This window comes from Papio anubis, chromosome 2, assembly GCF_008728515.1.
Source record: "Papio anubis isolate 15944 chromosome 2, Panubis1.0, whole genome shotgun sequence".
NCBI classification, from domain to species: Eukaryota; Metazoa; Chordata; class Mammalia; order Primates; family Cercopithecidae; genus Papio; species Papio anubis.
In genome coordinates, this window is record NC_044977.1 from 158,186,415 (window position 1) to 158,211,286 (window position 24,872).

A 24,872-nucleotide genomic window follows, 5' to 3' on the forward strand; every position below is an offset into this window, starting at 1 on the left:
AAGACTACTTCATAGGTGGTGATGTGAACTCCACCAGGAGATACAGAATGGCTGCTGGTTGCATTTTGTGATGGTCATAGCCATTTAATTATTGTTATTGCCTAGAGTCATTGTTTTATTATAGATATAAATAAAATTAATAATAATTCTATTATTTTTCTTTATTAGCTGGAATACATCTATAAAAAGATAATTTCTCTCTTTAATTATTTATTTTTCTTACCGGATATACATATAGGTCTTACAAAAAAGGCAGGAAAATGCTTTATTTTCTCTCATTATTTACCAGTTTTAAAAATAATGAGTTGGTTCCTCAGTGGGCTCCAAAGATGATTAATTAGTGGGTTTTTTTTTGGTGTTATGCTGATATATTTGATGGGTTTCAATCTATTTCAGTTAATGTTCTTAATAATATTTTTTTAAAAATTGAGGGATCATGCTTTTATTCTATAACTGACTAATCATTTTAATATATGAAAACTGTAAATGACACTTTCTCTATTTCCCAAGAGGGGAGCTAACAGGTCTCTATGGATTCACTTGGGAGTCGCTCACAAGTCTTTAAACTTTTAAAACATCTCTAAACTTTTACATTCTTTACGATTAAGGCAAAAAGGCAGTTCAAGTTCAATCAGAATTTCATGTTCAATTGCTTCACATAGTCACAGTGTTAAAAACTCTGAATGTGTGACTTAGGTCTAGCGGTTGGAAAGGTATTTTCAGCCTGGCGAGATGTGCTTTGCTGCTGGGCTGCAGCTCATTTGTGCTGTCACCATGGGATTGACCACTGTAGCACTCAGAGGACAGCTTTGGTTCCACGGACTCCTGTCCGCCCACAGACTCCTGTCCACCCACGGACTCCTGTCCACTCACAGACTCCTGTCCGCCCACGGGCTGCACACATGCAGCAGGTTTCTGTAACACTGAACTGAACTTTGACATCAACGAAGGTGGGAAAGGCGTATTTGAGTGCTGCCCACTTGGATAACGATACATGAGAGGGAGAATCCCTGTTTGCATTAGGGTCCCCAGGTGATTTGGTGCGCTGATACTCCTTGCTATGCTGATCACTCTCATGAGAGCTGGAACTACTGGAGCTTAATGAAGAGACAGCCTTGGGTTTTCCAAGGTTGTAAGAGCACGGCTTGGAGTGCTGTGATCCATGCTGGCATTTTTCTCTGGTCTTCTGCTCCCACTACTGCTATGTGAGTCACAGTCATGTCTCTGGCCACCACTGTTAGTGCCACTGCTGCCACCTGCACTGGTCTACTGGCTACTGTGTCCACTCTGTAAGCCTGAGGACTGTTTCTGAGACTGAGAAATGCTGGGTGCAGAGGTCCTACTGGGGTCCATTTTCATATGTTATAGATGGTACTGTAGGCTTGGAAATTGCAATAAGCCTTGATATAGATTTGTCTCCTATAAAATCCTTCATTTCACCATAGTTTCCAAGCCTACTCTGGATACAACTTGATAACTTATCTTCCTGGCTGGTAGCTTTGTATGGCTCAGCAAAGAGAAGAGAGCTAGGTGGGAAGGCGACTTCACCCTGTTGAATTTCCTGATCCCGCCTTTCTTGTTTTTTCACACACTGCACACTCCTGTCTTTATGGTTTGTGTTGCTTATCTTGACTTCTTTTTGTCCCCAGTGCAGCCTCGTTGGTGTCCATCCTTATGGCAGCTGGACCTCAGCTTTGCTGTTGCTTTAGATTCCACAGCATGAGGTGTAGAAGAGTCCTGAGCACAGGAGTTCTGTCCCCATGGAGTTGGGGTAGCCACCCTCCCAGCACGTGGATGTCTTCTTGTTCACCTTACTAGAAGCCCTGATAATATTCTTATTGATTCCCAACCATCTTTGGTTAGTGGGAGCTTATTTGAATTGACTCCTAAGTCTTCTGACATGACAGTAGTAGTTTTTCATAGCATCCTTGCTTTCTGGTATGACAAGGTGTTTCAGACTCATTTTGTATATTTCCTATTCTCAAACCTGGATTCAGCCATTTCTACAAGAAGCCCCCATTCTTTTAGCGAAAGATGGTTGTTAGAGACCCAAATCTGAAGCTAAAAATGTTCATTGTCACTAAGTTGGCCATTGCTTCTAGATCTTTTCAGTGGTCAGACTTGGAGATAGGCATATATTTATTTTTATGATCACATATATCATGACTTGATACTGATAATTCCAATTTAAATTCAAGACTAAAGAATTGTCACTAAACCTCATGCATCTTACAACTGTATCTCCTTTCACTCATACCCAAGTCTCAATTTTCAGTAACACAAATATAGTTTGTGTTACTTACTTACCCACGGTACACACACACACACACACACCACTGTCAGAATAACAGTGTCAGTGCTACCACCACTAATATGATTACTGAAAACTTGTTGGTTTTTTTTTTTCTGTTATTTTTTGCATCTCCACTAGGAATGTACAGTTAAATTCCTGTGGTTTAAAAAGTCACTTGGAATAGTTCTTTGTGTGACTATGCTATCAACTTGATACATAGTTGAATTCATTTATTTCTTTTTATATTTGATTCTTAGAATTGGCTTTTTGAAATCTATTTTTTTATACAATTCTGTAAAATATTTTCATGGTTCCAAAGTCATCTCCATATAACAAGATAAATTAAAAGAACTCTAGTGTCCTACCTTTCCCTGCTACTTTTTCCCTTCCACCCTCCTATAAGTAACATGTGAAAACACTTATGGTTTGTTTTATTCCATTGTTTTCAATGTAAACAGATATGTATGTATATATTCATATCCTTCCCTTTTCTTAGCTAGATGGTAGAATGAAATACACACTCTTTCCATCTTGCCTTTTAGCTCAATGACATATCCTGGAGATCATCACTCCATAGTAGTTATAGAGCTGTTCCTTGTTCCTTTGCAGATGCATCATCGTTTATTCAACTAGTCTCCTACTGGGAGGTATTCAGATTGTTTCCAGTACTTTGTATTACAGATAGGATTGCAGGGAACAGCTTTCTACATACTTCTTGTTCATATTCTTGGCAATGTGTCATTGGGAGTGAGTCCTAGAAACAGGACTGCTGGGTCAGATTATATGTATATAAATGCCTGTATAATTTGTCTAGATGTTGCCAAATTCTTCTCCACAGGGGTTATAACATTTTCTATTCCCATCAACACTGTATAAACTTGCCTGTTTCCCTAGAGCTTCACCAACAAAATAGTTTGACATACTTTAGAGTTTTGCTAATTGGATAGGTAAAAATGGTATCTCAGGCGGATTTTAAAAATTTCTCTTAGTATGAGTGCAGTTGAGACATTAGGAGCCATTTTCATCTTTTTTTTTGTGTCAACTGTCTGTGCTTATCTCTAACATATTTAAAAATAAAAGAGTGCTATCGGCTTTTTTTAACCTCAAATTTTAAATGCTGTGTGTCCTACATTGCAATTTTTTTTTCTTGTTTATCATTTATCTTTTAATTTTCCTCATGGCGATATTTCGAAATACAAAAATTTAAAATTTTTCTTAATCAAATTTATCAATATTTTCCTTTGTTGCTTTTGGATTTTGAATTGTAACAAGGAAAATTTTTCCCACATCCAGGTTATAAAGGAATTCACCTATATTTTCTACTTGTATGGTTTCATTTTTGACTTTATATCTAGGATACATTTAGAATTGACCCTAGGGTACAGCAAGAAATGGATCCAATTCTATTATTTTCCTTATGACTGTCTAGTTGTCTGAATATCACTTATTAAAAAGTCCAGCCTTCCCTCTATTGGTTTCAAATGCTGCCTTCATCAATACTCAATTTCCAAACACAGTAGAGCTTACTATAGGATTTTCTATTCTGTTCCATGGTTGTCTGATCTTTTTTGTGCCAACGCTAAACTATTTTAATTACAGAGACTTTATAATATGTTAATGTCTGGTGGGGCTGCTGGTCCCCTCCCCAACCTCCCCACCTCCACTCTTTCTTAGTTCTTCTCTCCCGGCCATTCTTGTCTTTCTGTTCTTACAAAGGGAATTTGAAAATCAACTCATCTAACTCTAGAAAAAAAAGATGGAATTTTAAAAATTAGGATTGCGTTAAACTGATACATTGACTTGGGAGAAGAGACATTTTTATGCTATTGAGTCTATTTGAGTGCATGGTGTTTCTTTCCATTTGTTCAAGACTATTTTGTGTGTTTCGGAAAGATCTGATTATTGTCTAATACAGATTTTGGATATTTCTGAAGTTTAGAGCTAATTCATCTTATGCTATCATGAATGAGATGTTCTCATCTCTTGTATCTTTTTTCTTTATACATAAATAGCATTGTTTGTTGCTGGTTTTGAGATGGCCCTTGCTTTGTTGCCCAGACTAGTCTTGAACTCCTGGGCTCAAGCAATCCTCCTGCCTCACCCTTTTGAATACCTGGGACTACAGGTTTGTACCATCATACCCAGCAGCATTTATTTATTTATTTTTCTTTTAGAGACAGGGTCTTGCTCTGTCACCCAGGCTGGAGTGCAGTGGTAGAATCATGGCTCACTGCAGCCGCAACCTCCCAGGCTCAAGTGATCCTCCTGCCTTGGCCTCACAATGTTCTTGGATTATAGGCATTCGCCCCCAAGCCCGGCCTCAGCATTGCTTTTTGATGTTGTTTTATAACGTGCTACTTCACTAAATCATCTTATTGTTTGTTGTATAGTTTTTACATGGTTCCTTCTGGGATTTCCAGAAAGATCAAAATTTTCCCTCTTTCTTTCCAATTCTTATATTAAGTACTTTCTCCTGTCTAATCACATTGACTGCTGCCTCTGACCAATGTTACAGAACAGTAGAGACAGCGGACATCTTTTTCTCATTCTTAATTTCTGTGGAAGGCCTAGTGTTTCCTTCTTAGAGATATTTTGTCATGTCAGAGGAAGTCTCTAATCATTCTCATTATTCAGATGAGAAACTGAGATGTAGAGATCAATGAAGACCTTGCTCAAGGTCATGCAGTTGGTAAGTGGCAAGTGGTAAGGCTAGGGGCTGTCTGGCTTCAAAATCCCCAGTCTGTGTATCACATCTAGTTTTCCCTAGTTTCCATGGAAAACTGACCCCACCCCCTGTCTTCCATTTCTCAACATGGAACTCACATTTTAAGAGATCTTAAGAGATTTAAGAGTGGCCGAGTGTGGTGTATGAGAGGGGCATGGAAAGAGGCCCTGAGTGCCAAGCCCTAGTCTCCCTCCGTTTTCTTCAGCAGTTCTCTTGCTTTCCAGACACATTCGACTTAGAAAATAGCCTCCCGGAAACCAGAAACCACCTTTCTTAGAAAGCAGCTTAGTGACTGGCCGGGCACGGTGGCTCATGCCTGTAATCCCAATACTTTGGCAGGGCAAGGCAGGTGGATCACGAGGTCAGGAGTTCGAGACCAGCCTGGCCAACATGGTGAAACCCTGTCTCTACTAAAAATACAAAAAAATTAGCTGGGTATGGCGGTGGGCACCTGTAATCCCAGTTACTTGGGAGGCTGAGGCAGGAGAATTGCTTGAACCCGGGAGGCGGAGGTTGCAGTGAGCCGAGATTGTGCCACAACCTGGGCAACAGAGTGAGACTCCATCTCAAAAAAACAAAACAAAACAAAACAACAAAGCAGCTTAGTGGCCACCTGTGTTATATGAACAAGACCCTTGAGAAGCAGGCTCATGCCTCCTTCTCCCCATGTCCCATCAAAATACTTCTTCCAATCATCTACCTCACTCTTCCTAAGAGGAATGAATCTCTCTAATGGACTTTTCTCTGGTAGCTACATTTCTAACCATACTGTAGTGTCCCTTATAGCTTGGCTGACAGAGAAAATGCCCCACTAGCCCGCTCTGACCAAACAAATTGCATTTATTAAGAAACAGGCTGAGTGACTTTGTCTTGGGGAAATGTGTTCAGGCCTTTGCAGATTATGATTCTGCCCCCATCGCCTACTTTCAGGGATACCAGGTTGTGAATCATGAACGACAAACCCTGTTGCCTTTCTTTATACTCAGTGGAGAAGGATTAGTTCTTGTTTCTTTTTCTAAAAAGAAAGCCTTCTAGGACCACAAGTTCTGTGGGAGAGAAACCTGGCCCAGATCTGGATTGCCTGAGTTTCCAGCATGTTCTTCAAATAGGCAGATTCCCTGAGTGTGGGCTCTCTCTATGCAAGGGACAGAAAGAGGGGCTGTGAACAGCAGGAAAAAGAGTCAAATCAGGTCCATTTTAAACTCTAATCCTGTTGCCTTTCAACAATTTTGATTTCCCATTTCCTCCAGCTGACAGCCTTATCCTTTGGAGGTGTAAGCTGCAGTTTTCTCCCATGGAGACCTAGACTAATGTCCTGGCTCCTTAACTTAGAACCTCTGCGCTCCCCTTTCTTCCTCAGGCAGCTCCATTCTCCCCCTGGACTCAGCTGTTCCTTTTGTTTTGACACTCGGTCTCTGAGGGCTGCTCCTCTGTCCCCACTCTCCTTTCATCTGCAGCTCCGAGGCACAAGGCTGCCTCATCCCAAGCTTGTGTTTGCCCTATCTGAGGATGAAAGGGCCTGATGTTGCCACCAGAGCCTATTGTCAGCATCCTTCACTTGGTAAGAAAAGTCAGGAGCACAGAGCAAGGCTGGAGAGGGAAATGGCCCAGGTCTTCCTCAGCCTCTGTAGTTGCCACCGGTTTTTCTGTCTGTTTTCACCACTTAGCAGAAGAGGCTTGGAGGTTCTAACCCAACCAAGGAGTGGGAAGAGAGAGGTTTGGAATTGAAATGGAACTTCATGTGCATGAACGCTAACCAGGACCAGCTGTATCATTTGTGGATCCCAGTGCAAAATGTGGGGCCCCCTGTTCAAAGAGCAGGAACAAAATGCGATTTAAGTTACTCAAATATAATGCTTTTTCCTTTCTTCTGTCATGTTTCAACTTGTTATGGTAATTTTTATCTGCTATTTAATTTTCCACTCCCTGGGGCATGGGGATGCTTATACAGACCTTTATAGGCATCCAGAGGCCTCGCGCCATGATTCTGGGCATGTGCGCACCCCACCAATGGCTGCGGCACCTTTCTTACTGGCCACTGGGCCGATGTGCCATGTCCTGCTGGTAGGGATGGGGTGATAACCCCCAAGGATATTACGACTTCAGTGCCACCTGTAGATACCTGGGTCGGGGGCGGGCAAGAGGCTTGTCCTCTCCCTCCAGTTGCTGCCACCCAGGGGCGTGGAGCAGGTATCAGAAGGGCATCCCAGGGGCAGAGGGGTGGGCCAAAAACACGTTGTAGGGAGACAGAGGGAGGTAGGACCATTCAAGAGCCCCTGGTCCATGCTCCATTGTCCCACCAGACTTCACTTTCAAAACACAAATTCAAAGATAAAACTATTGGCTGGGCACGGTGCCTCATACCTATAATCCTAGCCCTTTGGAAGGCCCAGGCAGGAGGATCTCTTGAGGCCAGGAGCTTGAGGTTGCAGTGATCTCTGATGGCGTCACTGCACTCCAGTGCAGGGCCCGATGAGACTTCACTGGTGGTGCACCCGTGGAGCCAACCCTGGCCGCAAACTTACATAGTGATAAGGATGGAGAAGATTCCCCTCCCCGGGACGGCCTTCCTGCTTCTGCCATGGTGCGAGCCCTAGTTTTGTGTTGCTTTCCATGATGCGGCTCTCTGCACAGTGACAGCAATGGTTTCCCTCCCCCGGCTTCTCTTCCTGGTTTTTCTGAAAACCTGTCTTTGTCTCCTCTTGGTGGGGATAAGATAGGCTGTGGGGAGATTCCAGGGGACAGGGGCCCCCACTCCCCAGAATGGCCCCAGGAGCTTTCTGTGTCAGCTGGGGTGGTGGCGGCGGGGAGGAGAGCCCATCTCCTTTCCAGCTCTTTCATCCACCTCTGAAAAGCAGGGGTAAATGTTGTTTCCCAAACATTTATGGAAATTGTTGCTCCGAACTTTCCCCACTGCTTGCTCCAGCCTGATCCAAGAAAGTGCCACCGAAATGGACATCCCCACCCTGCTCTTGAGTGACTGAGGCCTCTCTTGGATTCTCTGTTTGGGGCCCAGGCTAAGGAGGTTGAATTTCTCTCTAGGAGCCAACTCGGGGCTCAGTTGCTGAGAGCTTGCTCTGAGGCCTCAGGCCCTGCATGAGGGCACCTGAGCATGGAACTGGGCTTCTGGACGAGGAGGAGTTCTACGGACAAGGTGGGGGAGAGGTGGCTGCAGGTGGAGAAACGGGAGAGATAAGGGGTGCTGTGAGGAGCACGGAACACCAGAGCCCAGAGTCTGGAAAGGTGGGTATGAAGCCCCAGCCAGAAAGGCCTAAGTGAGGGCAGAGGGAGAGAGCTCTGGATTTCTGGAGCCCAGGACCGCAGAGTGGCTGCCTCTGACCCCAGGTGAGATGAAGGCAGCACTTTGTGAAACGACTGGGCTGGGAGGTGGCCTTTCCTCTAGGCCTGGAAAGGGGTGGGGGCCTAGTGGGGGCCTCCTGCAGTTCTGCGAGGCCAGATTGACTGAAAAAATAACTAGTATTTCTCAATTATGGAGTTTTCTTTTGTTCTTCTTAATGGAATAGAGCTTAATATGGTTGAAAGGCTGGGCTGTGCAATATAGAAATAGTAACTCCAGGTCGGGCACAGTGATTCACTCCTGTAATCCCAGCACTCTGGGAGGCAGAGGCGGGTGGATCACCTGAGGTCAGGAGTTCGAAACCAGCCTGGTCAACATGGTGCAACCCCATCTCCATTAAACGTACACAAAAATTAGCTGGGCATGGTGGCATGCGCCTGTAATCCCAGCTACTCGGGAGGCTGAGGCAGGAGAATCGCTTGAACCCGGGAGGCGGAGGTTACAGTGAGTCAAGATCACACCACAGCACTCCAGCCTGGGTGACAGAACGAGACTCCATCTCAAAACAAAAAAAAAGAAAAAAAAGAAAAAAAAGAAGTAATAACTTCATTTTATCCATTGGTCTATCTTCAAGGCCATGATTTTTTTAAAAAAGAAGAAAAAGAGAACTTTATTCATACCCAGGACCTCATTTACAATCACTGAAGAGGAAAGTGAGCCCATGTGGGACCCTGGCCCTCAGCTACAGAGGTCGCGTGTCTTGGTGTGTGGCTGCGGCGCTCTCACAGGATTTTAGAGCTTCCTAGTCTGTACTCTACCTGTAGGCAGGAGCCAGTCATCTTATTTGTCTGTGGATTTGCAGGAATAGCTAAGCATTATTATACCCATTTTGTAGATAATGAAACTGAGGCCCAGAGAAGTCAGTACGTTGCAAGGGCTCTTGTAGCTATCTGGAGCCAGAGCAAGTCGGTATCTATTGAGTATAAACTAAGTTTTGTGGCCCTACTTTTTAACCTAGCCATTGGGACACCTGATTTCTCCTGACAAGTCTGTGTGGCATCTGAGTGCAAGCGATTGTCCAGCAGATGCTGACATATTGGAGTATCTAGGGATGTTCTGGTGGTTGTTATGGCACAATATTTGGACAGTTGTGAAGAATCCTGGAGGAATGGTTGCCTCTTAGATTTGACAGGCATTAAGGCCCTGGACTATTCTAAGATGGCTCTCCCTCACAGCCCAGATGGATGCAAGCAGAACAGCAGCACCAGGGGGAGAGCCTGAGAGGATGGTGCTGCTCATCATGCACTCTGTGCTGTCAGTGGGCACTGAGAGCAGTGCAGGAGAAGCATCCTGGGACGAAATGGGAGGCAGGAAGGGCAAATGGGGAGTCCCTGTGTGCACCTGCTTAGCATCCCCCAGCTACACACAAATAAAATTTTGTGACTTCCTCTTGGGAGGCTGCATACTGGACTCCAGGGGGCCAAGGGTCTGAGTTGGCAGTCCCTGGTGGGTTAGAGACTGATTTTGCTCAGAGTGATCCCAAGACCAGCATCTGGAGAGAAAGAGGAGGAGAGAAGCCAACCATCCACAGAGAGACCAGCTGAGAGGTGCAATGCTGGCTGGAGTCCCAGCATTAGAACTACAGGCTGCAGGCCAGACATGATGGATGAGCTCCAGACTCTGCAGAAATCACCCTGGAGAGTGGGAAACGCAGGGCTGACCAAGCAAGGGAGAAAGATGAAACCTCTGCATCCTTCCCTGTCCAATAAGATGGCCATTAGCTACCCGTGGCTGTTTACATTTAAATTAATGAAAATTAGATAAAACAAAAACGCAATTCCTCAGTCTCATTAACCACATTTCAAGTGCTTGATAGCTATATCTGGCTAGTGGCTGCCAGATTGGACAGTGTAGATATAAGATATTAATATTTCCATCATGCAGAAAGTTCTACTTGAATGTAAATTATCTCATTCATATATTTTGTATTGATTACATGTTGAAATAACATTCTGGACATATAGAGTTAAGTAAGCTGTACTATTAACTTCACCTGCTTCTTTTTACTTGTTTTACTGTGGGTAGTAGAAACTTGTTGATTACCAATGTACCTCACATTTCTATTGAACAGCGTGGTTATAGGTGGATACAGGAACACATCTCCATTTATTCATTGTTCTTAATACCACACCCATCCAATGGTATTTGACTGGATAATAACTGTAAAAATCCCTTCTCAACAGTAAAGGTGACTGAGGCAGCTCAGGGTAATGGGGCAAATGCAACTTTGAAGGCACAAAAATTCAGATTCAAATCTCATCTTCATCCCTCTACTAGCTTTGAAGTCTTGGGAAAATTACATGCCTCAGTTTCTCATCTGAAAAGTGCAATCAATGAATGATCTGCTGCATAGCATGTCTTTGAATTATAAAGAAGACCGTGGATAGTGCACGTATGGGGGCTAGCGTGGGCTCCTGGTAAACCTTGGTAAAAAGGAGCATTGTTGTTATCATGAACATTTTAAGTGTGAAAGTGTAGGGCATTATGGTCAGTTTCTCTGGCCTCAGCCTACTCACAACATTACTCCTGCCCTCAGCAGCCCTCCCAGCCCTCTGCAAAGCCCTTGGCACAGCCTGGACACTTACCTGCTGGCAGCTGCTGGCCCAGGAAGCCCGTAGGGCACCCCAATTTCCTGAGCGCGTGGCCTTGCTCTCCAGGTGCATCCGCAGTTGTGTTTCCAGCTCCTGACTGACTTGTTCAAGGGCATGCACTTTGGCCATATATTCCACCAGGCAGCCCCCTAGGTCCTCAACAGCACCATGGTCCCTCTCCAAACCTGGAGCCGGCACTGTGGCCAGGCCTGAGCTCCGCAGGCCCTGAAGGAAGACACTGCTGATGCCGAGGGCCCGGCGGGTCACACGGGCACCCAGGCCACCTATGCATCCACTGGGTGCTGTTCCTACATAGACCCCAGGTGCTCGGACAAGGCCACTCATGGCATTGGTCCTGGAGGCTGGGGGGCTATCCAGGGAGGATGATGACCGTGGCCCCCTGAAGGATGCCCTGCGCCTCTGGAGGGGCATGCTGGAGCTGGCACTGGGGGGCAAGTCCACTACTACTCGCCTCTCGCTCATCACCCCTTCTGCCTCTGTGGTGCCCAGTGGGTTTACAGAGTCCAGTGGCTTTTGGTTTACAGCCCCAGCATCCCTGTGGCCTGGTCACGGGCCTCTCTGGAATCTCCCCTATCCCCGGGGCTGCTTTGTCTGCTGTCTTCCATGAGTTTCCATCATTCACTGAGCTGAAAGAGAAGAGGGCACTGCCCAGGGCTGTGTGCAGAGAGGCACTCATGCATTCTTTGATGCAGGGTCATGTGCCCAACCTCCCAGATTATTCTGCTGGTGGTGGGGGAGGCTGGATCAGTGCAGGCTGTGGGGGTAGACCATTTGGGTTTGTACATTTTACTACCTAAGAGTGGGCAAGGCAGGCATCAGGCAACCCCATTTTACAGATGAGTAAACTGAGGCTCAAGGACCTCAGATCACAAGTGTGGTGATCACTTGCCCCAGACCTCAAATTACAAGCTAGGACTCAATCTAGCTATTTTGGGGCTTTCTACATCCCCATGTGTACTGGCACATGTGAATGTGAACATATGTCCACACAGGCAATGGAGGATGAAAAGTGTCAGGAGGCAGCTCCAGGGACCCAAGAGAAAAGACTTGCCTACGGTTTCCTCTCTCAGTCCTGACAGCAGCTTCAGGTCCTTGCCTCGCCTCTCTCCTTTCCTCCTCATCTCTGTCCTCTAATGCTCTGCTGTTCATCAGCTGCTTGCTGTTGGCCAGGATGCTTCCTCCCTCTGGACCTCACTGTTTGAACACTGGCCTGAGCCTCCAACTCTCTGATGCACCAGATAAGGACCTTGGGCAAATTCAGGTCCCACGCATTATGTTCCAGCCATTCCCTACACCTCTGCTTCTCCATCTGTTGGAAAACTGAGAAAAACAACAAAGACGGTGTTTTCTGGTAAGCTCTCCAAGGGTGCCCCAAGTTAGGATATGATGACACCCCTGGGTTTTAATTACTGACCTTGGCATCCACTAAACCATCAAGGGTCACACCTCAATCCATTCTCTAGGGTCAGAAAGGTTCCTCCAGTTCCAGGATGACAACATGGACCTAAAAACCGCTGTACATAAGTTTTACCCTGGAGAAACCAGGTCACCAAACCCCAGAGCTGGATATTTTTCCAAATGCTGTAATGTAGGAATGTACCTCAGGTGAGAGAAGGAGAAGGGAGCCAACCTCTAGTGAATACCTGATCCAGCCTGGTGTGTGGATGAATCGTATAGTTTATTTCATGGAATTCTCAACTCAGCCTCAGGAGGAAGGAGGTCCAGGGTTGACAGGTACTGCCATATGGGCTGTGAACCTCACAGTTCCAAAAGTACCATATCATATGTTCTACAGTTGGCCACTATCCTCTTACATGAGGAGGACCCTGAGAACTGCAATGACTTGCCCAAGGTCCCGTGTCCAGAAAGTAGCAGAGCTGGGAGCAGACACCCTCTTCCAACCTCTGGGCCAGTGACTTACTTAGAAGCCTCCTTGTTGCCCACCACCCAGAGAGCAGGGTACCTACCCGAGATCACACAGGTAAAGGTAAAAAACCTGGTCGCCTACTAGAAGACTCTGTGTGCACTTCCTTCCTGCTGACCAGGACACTCCAACCCTTCCTTTCTTTATTGTCTTCCACTTTGTCTGTCTGAGATGGCCTGGAAGGTATTTTATAAATATCAGTGTTGGCTACTTGAGGAACAGATGAAGAACCAATCAGATTAAGTAAAGGACAGTAGTGTCCTTGTTTATTCAGACATAGCATTAATGCTGTGAACACCACCCCTGATGCACCCAGAAGGGGCAAGCGAGCCTGTGTTACAGTAACAGCCTCCTATACAGGTGACACTGACTTGGTTCTGAGGATCTGCATTATTGTGAATTCCAAGATGTATTGTCCAAGGCTGAATGAAAAGTTCAAGCTACTGATTAAGTTGTGCACAAATGTGTCATGTTTAGGTATTGTTATTCTCTACAGAATGGTGACACTCAATGGCCAGGTTAGCTTCAGACTTCTCTGGACCAAAGATATTGATATATAAATCCACTCAGCCCTGGAGGCGAGGAGAGTGAGGGGGGGGGATGTACTTTGACACCCTGCCTCCTAAGACCTGATGAAACATGAGTCTACTTTGGAGAAACTGCAAACATGTTCAAAAAGATTTTATCAAATGATAAATTGCTAATCCTATTAGCTCGTCACATACATAAAACTCACCTTACTGTTAAATCAGATTGAAAAATACGGATGGATATAAAGTGGTGTTGGTACTGCTCAAGGAAGGCTTAGAGCTTATCTTGAAAAGAATGCAAAATGTATTAGCAACGGAATCCTCTGGCTAATAAAATAAGTTTATTTATATATACATGGTAGCTGAAATCTGTGGATAAGGAAAAATAAATCATACATCCACATATGTATATATAACATATGTATCTTTGATTACATATATTATATATAAATTTTACTTTACAAACAGATTTTTCTCTGTATACTCACACACATTGGTATATTAAATGTAACAGTTAACAGAAATATTATGGTAAGGTTAAAAAGGTAAGACAACAACACGCTAGAAAATTAACTTAGAGAAACATTTAGTTGCTTCTTTGTGGGCTGAAGAGTCTTTGAAGAGAGACAACAACCGAACTCATGTGAAGTAGGTTCATACAACATTGAGAACACACTTTCGAAGGCCATCTTTTTTTCTTTTTTCTTTTTTTAAGGAAAACGCAGAAAGAAAAAAGTCATGATAGACCACAGCAACAACACAAACATATGACCCAACATTCAAGTTCAATTCCCAATCCGACTATAAGAGCATCTATATTCAAAATATACTATCAAACTATTTTTCTTTTAGAGAAAGGAAGTGTCAAAGCAGTAATCATCTCTCTCAGCCACAATCAGGAAAAAAGAGAGAAGCAGCCACCTCTGGAAGCCCCTTGGGCATCTCTGAGGGTCTGACCCTGTTGGCCGTGCTGGACACAGCACGGGGAGGCAGCCAGCCAGCTGGGAACAAGGGGAGCAGCGGAAGCCGAGAGCTGGATGGCAAGTCCCCCGGCTGGTGCTGCGAGCAGGTTTGCAGTGCCAAGTAGGAGTATAATAATGTCTTCTCCCAAATGATTTGCTTGGATATTTTTTTTTTTTAAAGATTGCAGGAGGAAGGTTTCAAAAATTATCGCTCGACTACCTCAAAGCTTCTTAGATAAACGTATTCCTCAGGGGCACAATACCATGGTGTTTTGAGAAAACAAAGCTGAACCCCAATAAACATTTGATCCTTGAAGAAGGGCAAGCATTTTAAAGCTCCAGGGCCGGGATCAATCCTCTCCAAGAGAAAGGCACGGGTGTTTAATGCAGATGTGGGTGTTGGAGGGGATACAGGAATGGCCATAAAGGGAGCATTTTCCCACCAGGGAAAGGCAGTCCTGTTGTTAGCAGCGGAAGTAACGTTAGGGGGACACGGCCTTGGGATGCCTTGATGTCCTCCATGGATTCCTGAGGGCTCCAAGCTCCTGCCTGCCGTCCACAACTTGGATGGAATTAAACATGACATCCAATGGTGCCGTCATAAGGCTCCAGGGCACTCATCCTCAGAGGTGATGAGATGTTCCCTTTTCCTGCTCTGTGCATGAGTCTGCCGTCTTCCCCGCAGGTGGCCCAGTTCCCTTTACAGGTGTGCATATGAGAAGGGAGGAAATGGGGTCATACCACATCAAGAGGAACCAGAGCTTTAAGAATCACTCAAAGAATCATGCGCTTGACCACTGTAACATTCAGCTTCTACAGGAGGTCAGTCTCTCACCTCACTTGACCAGGGTTCCTGGGATCCCCAGGTGCTCAAGAATGGTTATTAAGAGAAGCAATCGATGCAACTGCTTTGCTTAGAAATACCTTTATTTTATAAAGCCACAGATCATTCTGTAAAGTTTTTTTTTTTAAACCACACTTGTAAAAAAGATGTTGACAATTCATAGGAAAAAAAGCTCAAAATGTTTCTCATTAAGTCAGGGTTACACAAAGGTTATATTTATAATATATATATTTGTATATTTATAATTTAGAGACGAAAAATAGGAATGGCAAAGCGATGCCTGCTGTAGTTAGATCTCAGATACTTGATCGTTTCCCACAAACAGTGTTTCTTGACAGAAGGGGTTAACAAGAACCATCCCAGTGTCTCTATAGTCGCCATTGGCTGGGGAGCGGGGCTCTGAGAGCTGGTCCTGGGAAGAGAGAGGGAGGAGATGGAGTGAGCTGGAGAAGGCTTAAGAGGTGGCCGTTCTTAAAGAAATGTACACAGGGGAACATTTATTTCAGCATTGATGGCTTGGTGCACATTTTCATCATCCCTACTGCTAATGCTGAGGTGCAGAGCCCTCTGTGCCATTCTTTTAATTAATTTGCGTGTGTGTGTGTGTGTGCGCGCGTGTGTGTGTGTGTATGTATATGTGTATATTTTAATTTTTGTGCTGCTCCTTCAGATTTTTATAGCAGCTTTCAAAAAATGTTTCCTGCTTCTGGAATCACCCCAATCCCAGGCTGCCAGAGATGGTACTGCTTTCCTTGTCAAAGTCTGAGGGGGCTTGCCATGCATGACACACATACAGTGCATGGTTCACTGCACTATTGGCAAAACTTGGTCCACTTGGACCCCAGACTACTTCCTGCCTCTTTCTCACAGACTTCTGGGAAACTCCTCCATTTTTCCTTCCTGAGTGCACCTAGATTCACTCACCTTTTTCCTGCTACCCACCTGTCAGGATCTAACAGACCTCTCGAGAGGCTTCAAGGGCCAGTTCCTTCCCCCTCTGAGTCCTTCCAGAGCCTGGTCAGAATTATTGCCCCATTTCTTATAGCACTAGCGATGCTGAGCTGAATGGATCTGCACTTCTGTGTGACTGCATAATAAGTCATGGATGAAAGTTTCAGTCTGTATGTTCAGTTACAGGAGCAGAAAAGCCTAGAAATAGGCAATCCACTGCCCAGAAGGTAATCTGTATGGCTTTGGCAGGGTTTTGGTTTCACTTACCAAGGAGAGCTAACATTTATGGGCTACTGAATGGCTGTACTTGGATTTGGGCCCTGGTACTAATTGAGAGAGAGAAAAAAAAAAGTCATAGCTTGTTCCAATTTAAAACAGCTAATGTCTCAGAACCTTCAAGCCATTTCCGGGCAAACACTCAACTATAGGCCTAGGTATACTGGCTCATGCCAGATTTGCTTACAAATATCTTCATTTTAAGTAGCCACAATTAAATCTCTGAAGTTTATTTTTAAACAAAACATATGTAACAGATACTTTCTGAGGAGTACTTACTGCTCTATGAATCATAAGGTAAGAAAGGAAGAAATGCCATTGTTGATAAAATGTCTTTTCAGAAGACAAGAATTTCCTTCAGTGTCTGGAACTAGTTCAACACCTATCTAAGGGTGGATAGGCGGCCAGCTATTTAAGGAAAATAGTGGAGCACCTCAAAGACGAGACAAAAATCCTTTTCCTCCACCATGCTTTTGGGTTCAACTGTGGAGACTGAGCTTTGGCTTGTCATTTTATAGCTTTCACAAAGCAAGTATTCACCAAAGGCAAAACCATGTGGGTATGCTTTGCTGCATAAAAAAGAGAGAGTTATTCAGGAAACAACCAAAGGAGAAGAAAAAAGAGAGAAGGAGAGAAGGAGGGAGAAAAGAAGGAAGAAGAGAAAACAGGGAGAAGGAGAAGGAAGAGGAGGGAAAATAAAAAAGAATGGAAGTTTCCAAGCACCTTTTGGGCATCACAATTTTGTCTGTACAGCCCTGGATCTGAGTTTTGCTGCTTGCATCAACAGAGAAGTGGGGGCAGGACAACTGAGGAACTTGCTTAGGCAAAGCATGTGGCAGTCTCCAAAGGTAGCAGCTAAAGGGCAGGTGGTGAGTACATGTCCCGAGGACACGGAACATGGTGGAATATGAACTGGGACCTTATGATTGCTCTAGAGGTGGTTGGCAGTGTGTGTGTACTTGGCTGGCTTCATCCTGGCCCTAGGCTGCCTGCATTTGCCCTCAAATAGTGTGAGCCCAGAGAACCGGAACAAGTTGTAATATTACTCTAAATAAAGTAGAATAAGAGGAACTGCTTGCTGGGAGGGAAACAGCAAAATCCAATCCACTCTGAAGCCAAGCTGAGCTTTGTGCTGCAGGTCCTGTGGCGCCCTCCTGGTCTGGAGACCATGACTGGCTGGGCAGCCCTTTCTGCCAGAGCCTCTGGCTTGTGTTGGACGGCGGCCCTCGTGCTCTGTGCCAAATGACTAACTGGGATGTTCGAAAAGCAAGGGCCTTTTCTATAGTGCGTTCACGAGTATTGTCCTTTGGCTTTGGTTTTCATTTACCAATTCGCAAAGAGAATATGAGAAATTTAAAGTTCAGGGGTTCACAGCCCATACCTAAAGTAGGTCCAGCCCCTTTGTCAAGTTACACATTTTTTTCCCCTTCCTGTAACAGATCTCAGGAACACCTTTTCCATGCAAAATGTACACAGGCCACACTAAAGGCCAATGCTGCAATGAAGCTGGCCCCTTGTTTGTCCTCTGGCTAAAAATTTCTCTTGGGCATTTACTGTGTGTTAGGCTCTGACTGGGTGATGCGTAAATTGTGGTGAACAACATTTATAGTTCATTAGCTTGATAAACATTTACTAAGAACCTACTGTGTGCCAGGCAGTGCTCTAGATGCTGGGAATAGAGCAGTGAGCACAACAAACAATGCTCCTGCCTCAGGCAGCAGGACAGCAAGACCACAAACCAATCAACAGGGAGAGAATGATGCAATGTCAACTGAGAAGTGCTCTGAAGGCAAATAAAGTAAGGAAGAGGGAACAGAATGAGGCTGGGGATTTAATTAATATAGAGTGGTCAGGGAGGGAGGGCCTCCCAGAGGAGGTGGCATTTGAACAGAGACCTGAAGGAATTCAGGGTTCAAGGTATCCAGGAGAAAAGCATTTCAGATAGGGTGCAACAGCAAAGCTCTAAGGTGGGGGCAAGCTTCCTGTGCAGGAGGAAGAGCAAAGAGGCCACTGAAGCTGGTGTGTGATCAATGGGAAGTGTGGTAGGGCTTCAGGTGGTGGGCAGGGGCCAACTTGTGAAGGGCATGGGAACAGGAGTCTGGATTTTATTCAAAATGTGGAGAAGAGCCACTTGAAAGTGGACGCTGTGGCGGACACGGGATCCTGCCTTGAAAAGATCATCTGGCTCTTGTGTGGAGGGCAGACTGCAGAAGGCAAGATGGTAGTGGGGATCCTAATTTAGAGGCCACTGCAGCACTCATGATGTGAGGGAGGAGAATGGCTTGGACCAGGGGCAGAGGTGCAGGCAATGAGAAGTCCTGGTGCTTAGGGAGAACCAATGGAATTTTCTGACAGATTAGAAGTGCAGTGTGCAGGAAGGAAAGGCAGCTGGCAGTACCATTTACGTAATGAGCTGCAGGTAAGGTTTGGGTTTTGGGGTTGGGGGGGGAAATCAAGGGTTCAATCTTGGGTATGTTGAGTTTGAGATGCCTATTAGACATGTGCAGCAGGTAAATGGGTACGTGAGTCTGGGGCCGGGGGAGACATCAAGGTTACAGGTAGAAATTTGGACTCTATAGTGCAGAGATGGTATTTAAGTCATAGGACTAAGTAGAAACAGAAGAGAAGTGACTGGGTGCAGTGGCTCACACCTGTAATCCCAGCATGTTGGAAGGCTGAGGCAGCAGATCACTTGAGGTGAGGAGTTTGAGACCAGCCTGACCAACATGGTGAAACCCTGTCTCTACTAAAAATACAAAAATTAGCCGGGTGTGGTTGCATGTGCTTGTAGTCCCAGCTACTTGGGAGGCTGAGGCAGGAGAATCACTTGAACCTGGGAGGCGGAGGTTGCAGTGAGCTGAGATCACACCACTGCACTCCAGCCTGGGCAACAGAGTTGAGACTTCATCTCAAAAACAAAAGCAAAACAAAAAAACAAAAAACAAACAAACAAAAACAAAGAGAAGAGAAGTGGTGGCAGGACTGAGATGGGGTCCTATACAAGACTTTGAACTTTAACTTGAGAGAAATGGGAAGGTTTTAAGCATGTGAGCGATGTGACCACAGTTATGTTTACAAAAGCTCACCCTGGTTGCTCTGGGCAATGGACCCACACGGGAAGGAGGGGTGGGGTTGTACCTCCACAAGAACTCTTCTCAGCTCTCATTGCCTTACTCAGATGTCTGTTATCTTTCTCCTGGCCATCTCAATTGCATCCTAGTTGAGCTACCTATTTTTAGCCTGTCTTTTTGTGTCATTCCATCCATTTACTCATCCACCAAGCCATTTTTTTCTTTCCTTATCCATTCACTGATCACATATAGGGTGCTTTCACCAGGCCATCGGCATAATCCTTCTAAAACTGGGTCACCCAAAGATCAAAACTTTCAGTGACTCTCTGTTGCCCCAAACTAGAGTCCCAATACCATAATACCCCATCAAGGCTGTGTCTAATTGGTCCTTTATCCTTCTTTCCTGTTATACTCTGGCCTCTACTCTACCCTCTGTGTGAGGATGGAAAGAGCATGGATTCTGCAGTTCAAGTCCTGGGTTCAAAACTCGGCTCTCTCACTGACCAGCCAGGTGTCTTGGGCAAATACCCTGACACAATGTATTCTTCTCTCCCTTCAGATCCAGCACGTATCCCCACCTTTCCTCAGGCTACCTCCCCTGCTGGAATGCCTGTTGAAATCCATTGATCCTTCCTAGCATCTCCACTGGGAAGGCTTTCCTCCTTGGGCTCCCACAGCTCTTTGTCTATAACTCGTCTTGTTTCCCCTAATTGGCTTTGTTTTTGGGTGATGCTGGGGTTTGTCCCCCAGCCACATCTCAGAACCTGAGCCCCTTTGGGAGCAAGCTCTCATCTTCATAGTCCCCTGGGGGTGCTTGGCACAAAATAGGTCCTCACTGAGTATTTGTTCACTTGTTCCCAGAAACCAAAAGTCCCAGGAACAGTGCTTCCAAAATTTAATGTGCAGAAAGCACCTGGGGATTCTTGCTAAAACACTGATCCTGGCTCAGTAGGGCCGGGGTAGGGCCCACAACCTCTTGGGTGTTACTGATACTGCTGGTCCATGGGCCATACATTAAGGAGCAAGGCACTCAGAAATGAGCAGATGCCACGGCTCTCTTTGGGCCTGGTTTCCCTGCAGTGGGGCCAGCACTTTCAAGCTCATTACCTCAGAGGTTTCAAGGGACTGGATCTCCCTGGGCAGCTCCACAGCATGCCTGTTGAAGTAGTCCATGGTGATGGCGTTGTTCCAGTAGCTCAGGTTGTTCTCTGGGTTGGCGGTCTTCTTCTTCCTCTTCATGCAGCACACCGTCAGCAGGACAGCTGTGGAGAGAGTGCAAGTCAGAGAGGAGAGGGAGGCAGCAAGGATGGTGCCTGGGTGGCACCACCAAACTGATGAGGAGAGTTCCCAGCTGGAGGAAGTGTATGGTGGGAAAAGGGGCAGGGCACAGCAAACTGTACAAAGTGAGCCTTAATTCCTCAGAAGACCCTGACAGCAGAAGTTCACGGAGCAAATTCACGGGGCAGAAGTCTTGAATGCTGATAAAATAGCTTTTCTGGCACTATCATCATCATCAAAAAAAAAAACCTGTGCTAATAGTTATACAGGACTTATGGTTCCAAGCACATTAGAAATATTTATTAATTTAGTCCTCCATTTAGCCCCATAAAGTCAGTACTATTAGGGTCCCCATTTTACAGATAGGAAAACTGAAGCTCAGAGAGATAAAGTGATAGGCCCAGGAGCAAACCCAGACATCTGGACTCCAAAGTCTATGTTTTTTTTTTTTTTTTTTTTTTTTAAATGGAGTCTAGCTCTGTTGCCCAGGCTGGAGTGCAGTGGTATAATCTTCGGCTCACTGCAACCTCTGTCTCCTGGGATCAAGTGATTCTCCTGCCTCAGCCTCCCAAGAAGCTGGGATTATAGGTGCCTGCCACCATGTCTGGCTAATTTTTGTATTTTCAGTAGAGACAGGGTTTTGCCATGTTGGTCAACCTGGTCTTGAACTCCTGACCTCAGGTAATCCGCCTGCCTCAGCCTTCCAAAGTGCTGGGATTACAGGTGTGAGCCACCGCACCTGGCCAGTCTATGCTCTTAACCAGCTGATTCCTGCCTTAGACTGACGCAAAAGCCCACCTGCACAGATGGCCTGAGGTGGGCTCCACGCAGCTTGACTGAGCACAGTGTGACATGTGATCCTGTCTGTTCATCCCTGAGACTCCCAGGGCCCAGGAGGAAGAATTATGTCTGGATTTTGTTGATTAACCAGGTGTGAATCGAGTGGTTTGTGAGCAGGGAAGGCTTCTGAGGTCAGAGAGGTGGGATGGCCTGTCCAGATTCATTTACAGGTGTTTCCCCCAGTAATTCTCTTATATGCCTAATCCCATCTTGGTGCCTGCATCTCGAAGGAACTAACATAGTAGACAGGAGTCCCATTTTGCAGACAGGAAGACACTGGATCATGATTAAGTCATTTGTGTAAGTCCTACAGCCAACCAATGTTAAGAGCTGGGGTTGTGTGCAGGTATGTTCGATTCCACAAGCCAAGTCTTACAAGCACACCAGGCTTCCTCTCTAATGATCCACGCAGGCTTAAATGTGAGGACAGGGAGTGATGATACATTTCAGTTTGGCCCCTTTGTTTTGTAGATGAGAAACCTGAGACCAGTGAGGGAAAGGATTTGCCCACGGGTGCCAGTGGGAGGGGTGCACCTGGGCTGTGCACAGCCATTTCCCTCCTTTGGATGCTGAGGGAGGAGGTCACAGGGAGGCCTCAGGGTATGGAGGGAGGCCAGGTTGGGGGGCTTAGTGTCTGACCCACCAACCTGGCAGGCGGGAATGTGCCTGTAGAAGCCCATGGCCCTCTTGTGGAGAAGCCATGAAGTGAGGACTGAGTGCTGGCTGGAGGTGCTGGCTGGGACGCACAGGGAAGAGCTGTCAGTGTGTGGGCCTAACACTGGAACAGCTGGAGGACATCCCCTGGTCATCCCTGCTTTGCCTTGAGGCTCTGCCATCCCTGTTTGATCCGTAAGCTCCAAGGAGACACGTTTCCCAGCCATAATGCCTTCTGATCCCAATCTCTTCTACTCTTTTCATTGGCAAGAGTCATTCTCACCTGGGTTTTCTTATATAACAATTATAAACTAATTTGGGGCCTGTGAGTGAAAAGGCACACATATACATCCAGGTCTACTATTCACTGAGCAACCATCGGCACAGTGTTATGTGATCTCTTTGAATGCTGCACTAATGCTCCAGTGTCTGGAAGGAGGCCAGACTGCTCTGGGGCCCAGGTGCAGAGGGTGCCCTCAAGTGTCTAGCGTCAGAGAGAGGGGCTACTCCACTTTGGCCAGGGTGAACTTGAGTTGGTGATGACAAACATCTGCAGCTAGTCTTTTTTTCTAATCTCACCCTCCAAATGGCCCCATCTTCTTGCAGAGAGGATGGGTGAAGACATTCTCAAAAACGGACATCGCATGTGACAAATAGGCAAAGGACCCTGCCAGAGCCACAAAACTGACATGCTCATGAAAACTCAGGCACTGACAATGGTGAGCGCCGACCAATTCAGCGCCAGGCGTGGAGGCTTCTGGCGAGGGTGGTGGGCTCTGTGTGTCCTGATGGTGGCAGCAGAGACCAGCTCGGGAGCCACCTGGCTCCTCTGCCCTAGCCCATCATGGCCTGAATCCAATCAAATTCAGTTCTCAGCACTTCTGAAAATGTGCATGGCTGAGAGTGTCTGGCAGGGCTCAGGAGAGAAAAGCATTTCTCAGCCCCAGGACACATGTATCCTTCCAGGCACTGGCTGCGACTTGCAATCTGGGAGGGCAGATGAACTGACACCCTCCCTCCTTGGGCAGGCCTGGGATCTGCCTTGCTTAACCCCCACTTCTACCAGGAGCAGAGGATCACCCCTGCCCAGCACCCAGCCCATCTGAATTCTGACTCTGGTGGCTTCAGAGAAGCAGGGCAGGGGCCAGTGCTGGTATGAAAAGCCAGATGAGAGGAAGCTGATGCATGCACTTTGCTACTGACTCAGAGTGCCTGAAATATCTGGCAAACTGGCAAAGGATGAAACCCTTCTTTGAGGTCTGTAGAGTAGCTTTAGGATAAATGAAGCACCTGACAAGGTCCAAAACAAGGGGCCCTTAGACCTGGAAGAGGTCTGCTTTCCTGATAACTAGAGTGGTGCTGGGCTATGAAAACAGCCCAAATAGACGAGGATAGTTCCTGAGAGCACAGGGTTCTGAAGCTGGACAAATATTCTTCCACCGTAATGTCCATCTCATTGGAGCCTTCACAGGGTTAGTGATGGTCCCGTAGGAGTCGGGGCCATGACTGACGACATGGAGCTGATGTGGAGGCAGTCAGGGCCAAGGCAAGAGCCTCCTTGTGTATAGTGGAAATGCAAGACAAACATCAAAGGGAGTGGAGTGTGCGGTTCCCAACGGGCTACCAGAGTCCACTTTTATTAAAAGTTTGTGTCTTTCTTTAGAAAGTAATATGTTCCATCTCTAGCACCTGAAGGCTCCTTTCAGGGTGCCAGAAGAATCCTCAAGGGACAGTTCCAGGCTGTGTCCTTGCTCCTGTCTTGACTGACATTTTTATGCATGGTTTAGGCAGCCCATGGGCTTTCCAGCTTCGCAGCAAGATCTGATTTAATTTCAAGCTTATACATAATAGAAGGGCTGGGGGAGAAGTAGGAGTCCTTTTAGAATTGCAAAATCTAGGTGGGTATAGCCTGTGGGGTTCAGGCTATCCAGCTCAAAGAGGGAGGCCCACATCTCAGATTCCCTAATGTTTGGCACAGTGTCTGGCACACAATGGGCACACAGGAAATCCTGCACTGAATTAAACAGATTTTGTACTACCAGATCTAGTCTGACTCACTGTGTGGTCGGGACCTTGGGTCAATCACTTCACCTGGTGACTCACTCCCTACCTATAAGGTGTGGAGGATGGCTGGAGCCACTGTGGCACCTGTGTGTTTAGCAGTGTGTTTGCTTGTTCCTGCTTTTATTTCTCTGGCTGGTCTAAGAATGGAATGATAAAAAAAATAACGGAATGCACTTTGTAAACGAGAGCATCCTAGACACATGTAAAGACTGGAAAATCAGAAAGCTGTCCCTACTGTATTTACTTCTCAGATATGACCAACCATTATTAAGAATTCATTGGCTAATAGTGCTACATTTTCTCATAATCATTCTTCTGTTTTAGGAGTGGGCAACCACAGTTTTAAGAATAAATGTGTAAATGTGTGTTTCCAGGAGAGACAATAAAGCTGTTTTCATTAAGAATGAAATATGCAACTTGCAAACACTTTTGCTCTTCTTGAATTGGGTCCTTCAGCAGAAGCAGGTCGCCAGCCCTGACATGGAAAGTT

The 24,872-nt window shown here is 45.9% G+C and overlaps 2 protein-coding genes across 4 annotated transcripts in view; both read right to left on the reverse strand.

Moving 5' to 3' along the window:
- Window positions 1-11,791, reverse strand: part of BFSP2 (beaded filament structural protein 2) — a 63,434-nt gene extending 51,643 nt beyond the window's left edge. Inside the window, exon 1 of the mRNA XM_009201705.4 lies at window positions 10,962-11,791. Coding sequence (XP_009199969.1) covers window positions 10,962-11,450 — 489 coding nt within the window. The 5' untranslated portion in view covers window positions 11,451-11,791. The remainder of the gene's footprint in view (window positions 1-10,961) is intronic.
- Window positions 11,792-13,761: 1,970 nt separating this feature from the next.
- TMEM108 (transmembrane protein 108) overlaps window positions 13,762-24,872 on the reverse strand; it is a 330,997-nt gene continuing 319,886 nt past the window's right edge. For all 3 annotated transcript variants that reach the window (XM_017955891.3, XM_017955890.3, XM_017955893.3), the window contains 2 exons: window positions 20,654-20,808; window positions 13,762-15,660 (listed from right to left, as the gene is read on the reverse strand). In XM_017955891.3, the coding sequence (XP_017811380.2) occupies window positions 15,538-15,660; window positions 20,654-20,808 (278 nt within the window). In that variant the 3' untranslated portion in view covers window positions 13,762-15,537. The remainder of the gene's footprint in view (window positions 15,661-20,653; window positions 20,809-24,872) is intronic.